The 12,654-nt window shown below is 42.4% G+C and overlaps 1 protein-coding gene across 1 annotated transcript in view; it reads left to right on the top strand.

Moving 5' to 3' along the window:
* The first annotated feature begins 5,115 nt into the window (after positions 1 to 5,115).
* LOC114556613 (TGF-beta receptor type-2) overlaps positions 5,116 to 12,654 on the top strand; it is a 39,253-nt gene continuing 31,714 nt past the window's right edge. Inside the window, exon 1 of the mRNA XM_028579602.1 lies at positions 5,116 to 5,430. Coding sequence (XP_028435403.1) covers positions 5,346 to 5,430 — 85 coding nt within the window. The 5' untranslated portion in view covers positions 5,116 to 5,345. The remainder of the gene's footprint in view (positions 5,431 to 12,654) is intronic.

Below are 12,654 nucleotides of genomic sequence, written 5' to 3'. Positions count from 1 at the left end.
CTGGTGGAAACAGAGCGGCAGAGTAGCACTGCAGTTTGTTACAGTTATCAATCACGAGCCACAAAACAAGGTGACATGTTGTCTTTGTCTTTCAGCAGTCGGTGGAATTCTTTTTGAAACCTTCCTGCTTCCTGCCCCTGCTCAGAAGGTGAAGACAAACGGCTCTCTCTGACAATATATGGCATTTAATGGCACGTCTGGGCTTGTCTGGAAGAGTGAAGGAGAGAGAGAGAGAGAGAGAGAGAGAGAAATATGTGTTAATATGTGGGGTCAATATTAAATGTTCATGAGCATGATCTGGCTGTTTGTTTTCATGAGGTCACTGGTGTACGGATGACATTTTTATTTGACATTATAATCAGAGCCTTTAGAGGATCTCCTGCTTGATGACAGTGAACTCAGGAGTAACGCAGACTTTTGTCACGTGTCCATTTGACAGAGGGGTTTGTTTAATTAGAATCACTGTTCTTGTCTTCCCTCACAAGTCTGTCCATCGTGATGTTTCTATTAGGTTTTGCTTTTTGAATAAATGTTAGTTTGTTGAATACTTACAGCAAGCACTCTTTTATATTGTTCCCACATGAATCCGATTCTTATAAATCAATAATCGATTGGTTAATTGAGAGCAAAGACAATTTTTTTTTTTTCACAGATTGAAGCATATAATACTATAAACTTTAGCTTTTCTTTGTGTGTGTGTGTGTGTGTGTGTGTGTGTGTGTGTGTGTGTGTGTGTGTGTGTGTGTGTGTGTGTGTGTGTGTGTGTGTGTGTGTGTGTGTGCTTGTTTAACTATATTCATGGGGTCCAAAAACCGGGAGTCCAGTACACTTGTGGGGTCCCGACAGCTTTGTGTAGGCCAAAATGCTGGACCCCAGAAGTTTGAGGGTTACGACTTGGTTTTAGGATTAGGGTTAGAATTAGGTTATGGTTAGGGTGAGGGTAAGGGTTAAGGTTAGGCATTTAGTTGTGATGGTTAAGGTTAGGGTAAGGGGCTAGGGAATGCATTGTGTCAATGACGGGTCCCCACAAAGATAGTACCACAAACCTGTGTGTGTGTGTGTGTGTGTGTGTGTGTGTGTGTGTGTGTGTGTGTGTGTGTGTGTGCGTGTGATACCATCATGAGGTTAAGTTTCTATGTAAATTCTTTTGGTCATGTCCACAGCTGTTCTCCACATTCCGTACTGGAGTCTGCAGGACTTCCCAAAGCGCACGCACACACACGGTAACCCAGTGTGCACAACAGGTCAACTGTGTGCTTCGGCAGCCTAAGTTAGAGTAATACTAAGAGTTACTGTGACTGTGTGTTGCCTTATGAGCCCACAGTGAAGCACACCGTGTCTCTACTTTATGACAACTGTGTCATTAGCTGTTAACATACAGAATGTGGTTTGAAAACAGAGGGCAGGAAGTTACTGCTTGTTGAGAAGATTGTCATGGTGACAAGTGATTACAACCAATAGGAATGCAACTGTGTTGACAGAGAAAAGAGAGAAAGTGGGCAGATCTGACTCACTTTGGAGTGTCTGTGATCGTGAGAGAGTGTGTGTATATGTGTGTGTGTGTGTGTGTGTGTGTGTGTGTGTGTGTGTGTGTGTAGCTGTATATTCTGCATGATGAATGGTGTGAATAGGGACTTATCAGACACATGCTATACACTTCACACCACACGCTGGTGCAGCAGACACACACACACCTCTCTGCACCTTGCTGAAGTTGTCACTCAGACCTTCTCTTCTCTACACTTTCTTTTTCTTCTCTCGTCAGCAACTCAGAAAAGTGTTTACACACCTCCTCCTCTGCATCATCATTGTGGTCAGAAACAAAACGTCACACAAGACATTTGTACCGAACATTTCCTGTCTGGCCTGAAAGTAAAAGAGCATGAAAGAACCAGATACGTATGCTAAAATGCTCTACTTACTGTATAATCTGTCGGATCAACTAGAGCATATGTGCACCTTAGCCACTCCCAGGTTATCATTGGCAACTCACTTTCTTGGTGCCAGTACTTTTGTCTTTTACTAAAACAGTAATAAAGACATTAGAAAGCAACGTATGTAGGCTATTCTTAACCTTCACTTTTTATTTATAGCAGGTGTAGCTGCAGCTAGCAAAAACACTACAGAAAAGAAGCCTTTCGGCTGCCTTCATCAGTTCACAGGCTGTAGCGATCCCTTGAGAGTGTCCATTACACTGAGGGGTATTAGCCAAACACTTACTTTAGGTTTCACCTCCAAATAAAGTGGTTACATTAATCTACTAAACTAACTGGTGGCTTGTTTAAAGCCTTCGTTGTAGATGTGAGCACAATGTGACCATTAGGACCTAAGTTAAAATAAGATGAAATGATCCAAGAATATTCTATAGTTACCATATATATATATTGAGTGAGTGTTTGACATTCGGATTTGTTGTACAATGAAATAATACAGGCACCATTTTGTTTTTCCAAAAAAATTAGTTATTTTGCTAATGCTGAATGCTTGCATATTAACCCTCATGTTGTCCTTGGGTCAAAGTTGACCCTTTTTTATCAGAAATATGGGTTATTGCCCAAAAATAACATGGATGGACGGTCGGATCACTTCTTACCTTTGAATGAATTGTGTATGTTTTATTCAATTTTACAGCATTTGAAAAAAACAAAATGTTAAAATGGTTTCAAAACAGTATCCTGATTAAACTTTGACATATATACCAGTCTGTGATCCACTTAACATCCTCTGATCTTAACTATTAGTCAAAAATAATTAATAATTACTGCTCTTTTTTTTAACTCAAAAATGAGGTATAATTCCATACAAATGAGGTCTGTTGACCATGAATTGCAAAAAGAACTGTAAAACTAGTGGTAACGAGTTGGTTTTAGTGGCGCATATAGCCTACTGGTGGTACTGAAGAAAAAGCGGCGAAAAAAGGGAAAAGTACAGAAAAGAAACGACATAAAAAGTGTTTTGATCAATTTTGACACGGGAAGTCAAGTTCACGGTCGACGGGTAGACAACACAAGGGTTAATAGAATTGGTAGCAGTTTTGGTTGGTTAAATTGTTCTTTCAAAATATCAACATCTACACTGAAGACCACAGACGTTGTTTTATTACTAATCGGCCAGCCCTCTATAATATTACTCATCTTGAACAAACAAAAAAGAACTAGCTTGCAGCATTTGAGCGAATGACCTCGAGGGGACTACGCGGATGATTTTGTCCCACAGCCAGTCTTCCAAACATGGTGCACCTTTTTATATGCCTCCTGGGGCCAAAGACACAAAACGGATACCACATGAATCCAAATAAATATTCTTTTAATAGCTCTCTCAGCCAACATGGCAACAAAATGTCTATCCCATCAGTGTCCAAGTTTCCATTATTGTGAAACTGCCCAGGCTGGAGAACTCCAGGATGTTAAGCATCACACACAGCAGGGACATGACTAACAGGAACTACTTGTTCTGATGGAGAATGTGGAGTGTTTCATGACATATAATGAAGTCAACGGCATGTGTTTGTGTATTTACAGTATACACACTCTCCCAAAGGATTATTAGGAACGCCATATTAATACCGTGTTTGACTCCCTTTTGCCTTCAGAACTGCCTTAATTCTTCGTGGCATTGATTCAAAAAGGGGCTGGAAGCATTCTTTAGAAATGTTGGCCCATATTGATAGGATAGCATCCCCCACACCATTACACCATCACCATCACCAGCCTGCCCAGTGGTAACAAGGCATGACGGAACCATGTTCTCATTCTGTTTACGCCAAATTCTGACTCCACCATCTGAATGTCTCAACAGAAATCGAGACTCATCAGACCAGGAAACGTTTTTCCAGTCTTCAACTGTCCAATTTTGGTGAGCTCGTGCAAATTGTAGCCTCATTTTCTATTTCCAGTAGAGATGAGTTGTACCTGGTGGGTTCTTCTGCTGGTGTAACCAGCCTGTAGCTGTGTGCATATCAAAGTGTGGGGTCTGGGTGTCCTCCCCCAGGGTTATTTGGAGCGTCAAAGACTTCATTTCCTGCATTCTGATACACTTTTATGCACCAATTTATGGTGGGATTACCTTTATGTATCCTATGAGAAGGAAAACACAGATGATATTCAAAACATATCAAAAATAAAAATGGAATATAAAGCAGTAAGGGGGCTTTCACATCAAGGACCTGAGCCTGGATCACAAAAGTTGACCCCAAAGCAACAAGGGCAAAAATAAAAGAGGTATATGGAAATCCTGAAGATTTCTTAGTAGGTATACTGCGTATACCTGCACATCACTTAGACTAAACCACTGATGTACATGCTTATACAGTATATATACACAGCACTGTGTAGAGCCCATTGAGCTGGTGTTGACAGTTGGAATGACTAATAAAGAAACTACACAAACACACACACACACGCCTACACACACTGACACATTCTATTCATCATTCTAGCCCTTGGGAAAAACACTGAGCACTAAAAATCTCTTATTTTGAGACGCGAATGCGTCCCAACACCCATGCTCTCGGTGTAATCTCATCTACAACTGGGAAATAAATTGTTCCATGGTTTCAGATTCTGACAGCAGCGATATAATGATGCAGCAACCCCGTCTACTCCCCTCCATCAGCAATTATTCTAAATCATATTAGTCACCAGCCAGTGACATTTATACTCCACATTGTTATATCACTTAACAATTTCTGCACCATTAGGCGATCCAGTGCCAGTGGTAGCGTTTGGATTATATGGGTTATATATGTCCAAACTTACAAAAAGCAACACTTCTAAAAAGGAGTGCATAAGACACACATTAAGAACAAACTGCAAAATGATTTAATAATTAATAGTAAGTTATAGTAGTTAGTCCATGTATTAAACTTGTATGCTATCTCAAAATCAAATCCAAAAGTCCCAGTTTGTAAATTCATCTTTTAGACATAAGTTTATTTGAAGTCCCAGGCTATAAAATATATTCTAGTGGGACCCAAAAACACACAGAACTTGGACACACACACACACACACACACACACACACACACACACACACACACACACACACACACACACACACACACACACACACACACACTTATTAGGAGAGAGATAGAGAGTGAGTGCTCCCTTCTTCGGTTTCCTGTGTGTCAGAATGTGTGTGTGTCTTTGTGTGTGAGTTTGTGTATGTGTGTGTGTGTGTGTGTGCATGTCAGAGTGTGTGTGCGGATGGTTCAGCAGTGAGTCTCCAGCTGCGCAGCGGAGTGGAGCGCACTGCTCAGCGGACTCGTCGCCCTCGTTCCACGGCGGGTTTCCTCTACGCCTTTCCCCGTGAAGGAGAGTCTTTGGACAGCAGGACGCAGAAACATGGAGGCACAGTTCGGCCCTTTATCTGTCCGGGGAGTCCTATCTTTCTTGTTCCTCACAGTGCTGCTGGAGAACGGGACTCTCGGTGAGTTGCGCATTTCCTAAACTTTTAACAAGGCTGTGTTTGTTCATCGCTGCGAGCCCACTTGCACTCCTCTCTCAGTCCCAGGCTCAGTCTCACTGTTATTTGGACCAAAACGTGGACTGTGTAGTTGTAACGGGCCTGGGAAACGTGAGAGCAGAGCCGAGACGCAGCCAGGACAACAGGTGACTCAGCCGGCAGCGGCTGATCCACCGCTCCGCTCCGCTTCGCTGTTCCGCGGCGCGCTCCCACGCTACATTACCTGCTGCTGTCAAGTGCTGTTCCACACAGACGACTATACACGAGACATGTCTTTTCCACGTAGAGACAACCTTTCATCCGTAACACCAGCTGGAGGACTCTTCCCTCCATAACATCTGATCAGATTGGACAACTTCATGGTTCTATTAGGTGGAATCTTTTCCACCAATCTTTTCATCTATCAGTGCAAAGCTCAATTTGAACATGATTTCTTTTAAAAGTCGTTTCTAAAAACATTACATCAAATGTTTATATTAAGTGCAAAATCATTTCCTTGTAAAGCTATATTGTCCTGCATATCCAGTATTTTCTGCTGAACTAGTTACACACGTGACAAATGCACTTGTCTTGTGCATCATTTTATATTGTTATAATATAATATAATTAATAATAATATAATTGTCCTTATATTTGAAAAATAAATAAATAATAAAAAATATATATACTGTATATGTATATATATATATATATATATGTATATGTTTATATATATATATATATAAACAGGTTTGCATAATGTTACGCTGCACAGTGTTAGTTTGTCTGGAATGTCCCACGTAGGCTAGTTCCTCAGTTCCTGCGTGATCATAGTGAAAATCGGTTCTTCGGGGCAATGTGTTTAAAGTCTCCTTTTCTCACTTTCCCTCCCCTACACTGTGGTCTCATGTGTTACCAGTAGCAAGTTAAGAGACTTGGCCACTTTCCATCTGTCATACCAAACACCTCCCATTTCAGTCCACCACAGAAATGTCCCCACGCTTGTTGACAGGTGGGTGGATTGAACACAGCATGAATATGACAAACACAGTTCTGCCTTTATTTGCTTTGGACACACACATCGTGTCTTGTCTCCGTTCTCCTTCCCTTCTCCCCTTTTCTTCTTCCCCCTCTCTTTCTCTGCTGTTTGTTTCCTGCCCTCCTCCCACGGTGGGGACCTATTTTGAACCTGGAAATCCCACATACCAGAAGGGCTGTGTGGCCCTGTTGCATTGTATGTATCACACTATAGACGTGCACACCCACACACACAAGAAGACGTGCACAAACTTCCACCCACGTGCCCCCACGCTGCCAACCTATACACATTAAAACACGCGCTCCCTGTCCCTCTGCCTTCTCCAGAGCAGCTCGGCCGGAGCTCGGCTCCCCACTCTCCCGGCACTGAGTAGCCTGACGTTGGTTATCCAAACACCAGGCCGGACTCTGTTGTTTTTTTTATCTTTTCCTTCTTTGTTTGCTTTCAATTGATGCCGATAACCATCCGCTCAGTGGGCTGTCACAGGAAGGTTCCTTTTTCCTTCCTTTCCAGGGAATCTTAGTGTCTGGGCAGAGGCTACCGGGTGCTTGTACATTCCCCAACCCCTCCTGCTGAGCCAAGATAGGGTCGGCCACAAGCTGTTGTGAAGGTGGCAATCAAAAATCTAGGCTGAAAGGGGAACAGGAGGCTGTTTGAAAGCGGAACCGTATAAATATAACAGTTTATACACAGAGATTGTCTTTTGGGGGCGATTCATTGACTTACAGTATGTGTGTTATTGAAGCCGTTTGAGAGAGCCATTCTTACTGTGGGAGATAGTTTGGAGCGTGTGGCGCCTGTTTATGCCCGAACTTTGTTCACTCTGACTTTATTTTGGCTTCAGTGTGTAGAAGAGGAAAGGAGGGAAGGGAAGGGTCACCCACTTTAACCTCAGTGAAGTGTCTCACTTTGATTTTGACCATATTAGTCGACTTCCCCTCTCAACTCGCTTCACTGACTCCCGGGTCAAAAAGAAGAAGAATAGATGGAGGTGGAGGTGGCGGAGGGGGAGAGGGAACCAGAGAAAGTCAAGGGAGGAAGATAAAGGAGTGAGGAATGAGAGAGGATTATGGGCAGGTTGAAGGGAGGTGGATGAAGAGGGAGTTGAGGTGGAGGATAACTTTCAGGGCAGAAGCAGAGAGCTGAGCCCCCTGCTGCTGCAGTCATGTAGCCCTGCGCAGCCTCTTGCCAGTTGCCCCCCCCCCTCATTTCAGTGACAGGACTAGACCCAAAAGAGGATTCTTAATTCAGACATATTTTTATTGCATCGCTCCAGCGCCACGAGGCAAATGTCTGTGATTACTCCACATTTTAATGCCGATATGTTGTGAGTAAATTCTGAATCTGCAAGGTTCTCTGTCAGGTAAATAGAACAGTACAATGTTGACCTCTAAGTAGTAGGAGTAAGTAGGAGCACACAGTAAGTCAGTAGTAGGCTATATAATGGGGGTTCAGGTCCATCATTGTATTTATAGGTTGTACCAGAATAGGTTTACATGGTTTAATTTTCAAAAAACACCATATTTTTGTTGTACTGCACATTGCTGCAGCTCCTCTTTTCACCCTGTGTGTTGAGCTCTCTGTTTTAGCCGCAAAATTAGGCATTTTGGGCCGCAGCAATCAACAATCCTGGAGGGACTGGAAAATGGAGCAGCAGCAAAACAGTATCATGCCAGCAGCCGATTTGCTGTCACTCAACATTTCGGTGTTGAAAACTTTCAGTATTTAAACATGTTTTACAGTCTCGATAAATAGAAAATAATTAGTTGGATTTTGATGTCTCCGCGGGCTCTTTGGAGTTAATTATAGAGTACGAGACCCCCTGTATTCCGCATCCCGAAACAACCCCACAGTTCAGATCGTGATTCAGATATCGTTAAATCCTGGTTGACATCACGTTATCCCTACCGAGCCCTGGCCACTTTCAACCGAGCAGAAGAGCACATACACATAACATAAAAAACAGAAATCTCTCCAGCTGTTCTAACAGAAAAGTTTGTGCTCATGTATAGGCCCATCACTCCTAGTGAAGAGTGACACTGACCTATACTACGCCAGCCTGCTGTGCAGATGTTTGACTTCTTTCAGTCACATTTGAGCAGCGTGGGGAAGTCTTTCCTGTATAGGGGTGATAAACTGCAGTCCAGTTTCCTGTCTCTCCTCCCATCCACTGTGAGCTCACATCCTCAGTGGATTTCTAAACCACTGAGGATGAGGGGGGGAGTTTTAATGCTGATAAACATAATTCTGCTTTATGTAAGCTCCAGAAAACTAAGTTTGCATTGGAATTTGCTTTTGCGTTTCTGGGACATATATTTCGTATTGTTCAGATGATGTTAGAGTACAGTGGATGTGATGAATAATGATTTTCATGTTACAGGCAAGGAGGAGAATATGTCTGTAGGCCTTCGCCGACCTAAATATTTCAGGTTAAGATAGGCATACATAGGAACAGTTTGACATTTTGGGAAATATGCTAATTCAGAGTTTTAGGAGAAGATTGATTCCACTCTCGGACATATGTTTGGTATCAATCTTCTCATCTAACGCTCGGCAACGGTTTAGAGTTATACACGGTTGTGGTTTATTGATATTTTGAAGAGTGTCCGATCCACTGCGTCCACAGTGATAGGAAACTTTAATTGCTTCAAGTGCTTTTTTGTCACTTTGTAAAGTAGACACTTGTCTTCACCTTCTTTGGTGCTAAAAAGTGCAACATAGTATTTATCAAGGCTATTCATTGGTCTGCCAGCCAGCCAGAAGCAGCCACAGTAGCATGCAGTGACAGGAACACAAAAAAAATCTCACATTTCAATTACAGCCCCTTGAGGAGCCATCAGGAGCACAGTGAATGACAGACCACACTTTCCTCCTCCACTTTCCTGTGGCACACTGAGGTCACTGGTGTTTTCATACTATAATTCCTGCGCAGGGACTAGCAGCAGGAAAAAGTGCAGTCGTAATAAAAGAGAAAGTCAAAGCGCTTTAGCAGCTGGAACAATGAGCCACATGCCACCACAGACCTTCAGGCACACTTAGCCTTTAACTTTCGGCCCCAGCACAATCTGCTGCAACTTCAAAGTAAAGGGCATAAAGCTGCAGCCTCCAACTGTCAGATCAACAGTTACCTACTTTGTTTTGTGTCTTGGATTACCCTTTGAAAAGAATGTCCCTTCTTCTCAGTGTCATAACTCTAAGTCGCATTTACTGGAATCGGCAGAACGTTTCGCATGATAGCAGATTCTCATAGAAATGCCAGGTATTGATATCTCTGAACACACTGTCTACTATTCACGAACAATTATCTGCTGTGGTAAAAAAAAACTGTAGACATATAGGTGGAAACAACCAAAACAACAACAACAACAGCAATACACACGTCGTTAGCACTGTAATGGATGGCAAGCTGACCCCTGAGCCTCATTTGGATGCTGTGTGTAGAAAAGCCCATCAGCCCATGCATTTTTTACTGTAAGCGTCAAATTCATAATGAAAATCTGTTATTCCTGTTATTGAGTCAGTCCTCACATTCCCCATATGTCAGCCGGTTACTTACACAAAAAAATAGAAACAGATTGCAGGTCATCGTCAAAGTGTGCGGCAGAGTTACAGGCAGGACTTTGAATGGCCTTCCTCATGTGAACAGGGTTATCATCAGAATCAGATTTATTGGCCAAGTATACTTACATACACAAGGAATTTGACTTTGGTAGGTGTTAACTCTCTATACATAAACAAATAGTAATATAGACACATACTGTACAATAGAGACAACAATATACTTATAGTAGAGGTTTAGAAATGAATCAAATAATCAATGCATCGAATCGTGGACATGGACGATGCTGCATCGATAATCGGCAGGCTCATAATCGATTATTTCTGTTTACAATTTAATGTAGGCCTAACAACATTTCTGTTTCCATATTCTGTTGTTTTTTGCACATTCAGGAAGTGCCATGTGCTCAGTGCTGTAGTTTTATGTATCCAGTTTATTTAGTATTAGAGCACTGCAGAATGCTTTGTTTTTGAAGCTTGATAAGCTATGAATTAAATATCCTACATGGCTTTAATAGAAACATGTATTTGACGCATCATGATGCACATGAATTTAAAAACTCTGCACCAAAATGATTTAGTATTTTTATTGGCTGCCTGCACGTGCACTTTCCCTGGCCTCATGGCTGCGACTTGCGCTCTCTTCATCTACTCTATAACATAAAAAGGGGACAAGTATTTCAACCCCAGACTCTGGTGTCCCTCAGCTGTGATGCCACCCCGTTGTCTCCAGACGGGGGATGGGGGCTTTTATTTTGGAGACGAGGAGGCAGAGCGCCCCGGACCATCTGCAGGACGACTCAATCACCATGAACAGTTTCTAATGTTCTATCAGACTATAACTACTCCAGAGTCCGCTCTTGAGACTTTGCTCTAATTTTCGGGACAATTAGGGCAGGATTCGGGATTCGGGACAACCGCTTGGATTTCGGGACTGTCCCGAATTTTTCGGGACATCTGGTCACCCTAGGCTACAGATACAATCTGCCAAGATGCAGGACAAATGGACTGAAGAACCATTCTGTCCCTGCTGCCATTTAAAACAAAAAATCTATTATAAAGATCTGTTAGTTGTATTTATTGCTTATTGTTTGTCTGATGGTTATGTGGTTACTGCTGGCTGTGCAACAAATTTTCCCCGCAGGGATTCTTGATGTGCTCTTAATGAGTAATCAGTCATAACAACGGTGCAATAAAGATGAATCAACACCATAACGGAATGACTGAGCTCAATGACTGAACAGTGCAACTCATTCACATGCATTCAGTCTGCTGCACTAAATCAGCAGGTTTTAATGGTCTCTGAGGTTGGGTGGGCGTTACACTCTGTCCTGCCCCACACTAGACTCTGTGTGACGGAATGTGTCTTGAAAGTATATTAACTGCTTTATGCGCACAAAGACACACATCCACTCGTATGAACACACAGTACACTTCAGCAGCGTAGTCTTTGAGGAGAATGTGTAGAGATTGACGACATGAGGGAGGCTAATGAGAATTCATGCGAGTCAGACCTCTGGTCGGCTTTCACAGTTCAGCTCTGGAGACACGCTCAATTGATTTAGCGATAGCACAGACTGTGCTGCGTGCAGTTGTTTTGTCTCTGTCTTGGATGTCAGACGTGCGAGGGCTGCTGTTGTTTAGCCCTTCATCGTGGTCAAGTGGCTATATGTCGTATCAGACCTCTGTCCTGACTCTTTTAAGGATATGTTGGCACGTTCTTTATCTGCATCTCTGTTATCTGAACGCTTTAATTGAACCGTTTGACTCTGATGATAATAACTAAAGTCATCTCTGTAGAATGTACTGCAGTTCAGCAGACTAAAACCACACTCGGTTAGTTCCGTCTATGGCAACCAGTAATGGAGCGTAGCGTTAGTTTAGAGTTGTGTTTGTGTTAACTGATGTCAACGACTGCTTTATTCATGCTTCACAATCACTGGCTCATTCACCGGCTCTATTGCTATCAGCTGATAAGTCATGTCCAGTCGCGTCCATGCTCTTGTACGGCATTGGCCATTAAACAGTAACTTGACACTTCTCATAATTACTCCGCTGATAAGCTCCCTCCACCACGTCACAACTAAGATTGATGACTATATCATGTAGTTGATGTTAATAATGTAATATTTCCTTGATCACAGTGTTGTTTGTGCTTTAATTGCTAATCCTGCAATACAGGAATGTGTCTGAAATATGTCACTTAGTAAGTAAAATTTAGTAGTGCTTTTCCCAGATAAAAATCACAAAGTGCTTAAACACACAAATGATAGATATTAAAATGTACACAAAGTAATACATAACAGATAAAGTGCAGACAGGTTAACCAAAAGGTAGGTCATTTAGGGATTTTTCAAAGAATCCCCAGAAACAGCAGAGAGTAAGGTAAGGGAGGAGGCAGAGTGTTCCAATGTCTCGGTGCTTCTGACTGGAAAGCTCGATCACCAAGGGGGCCTTAGCCGGGTGGAGGACAGTTAATAGAAGTAACATATTAGACCTTAGAGGACGCACTGTCAGATAAGGCTGCAGTAGGTCGGCCACATATGCAGGTGACTTGAACTTCTTTCCATGTAGTGGTTGTTCTTGTTGTTTTAACAGCAATTTACTGGTGA

Source organism: Perca flavescens, chromosome 6 (genome assembly GCF_004354835.1).
Source record: "Perca flavescens isolate YP-PL-M2 chromosome 6, PFLA_1.0, whole genome shotgun sequence".
Classification (NCBI taxonomy): Eukaryota; Metazoa; Chordata; class Actinopteri; order Perciformes; family Percidae; genus Perca; species Perca flavescens.
This window is presented reverse-complemented; position numbering and strand designations above follow the sequence as displayed.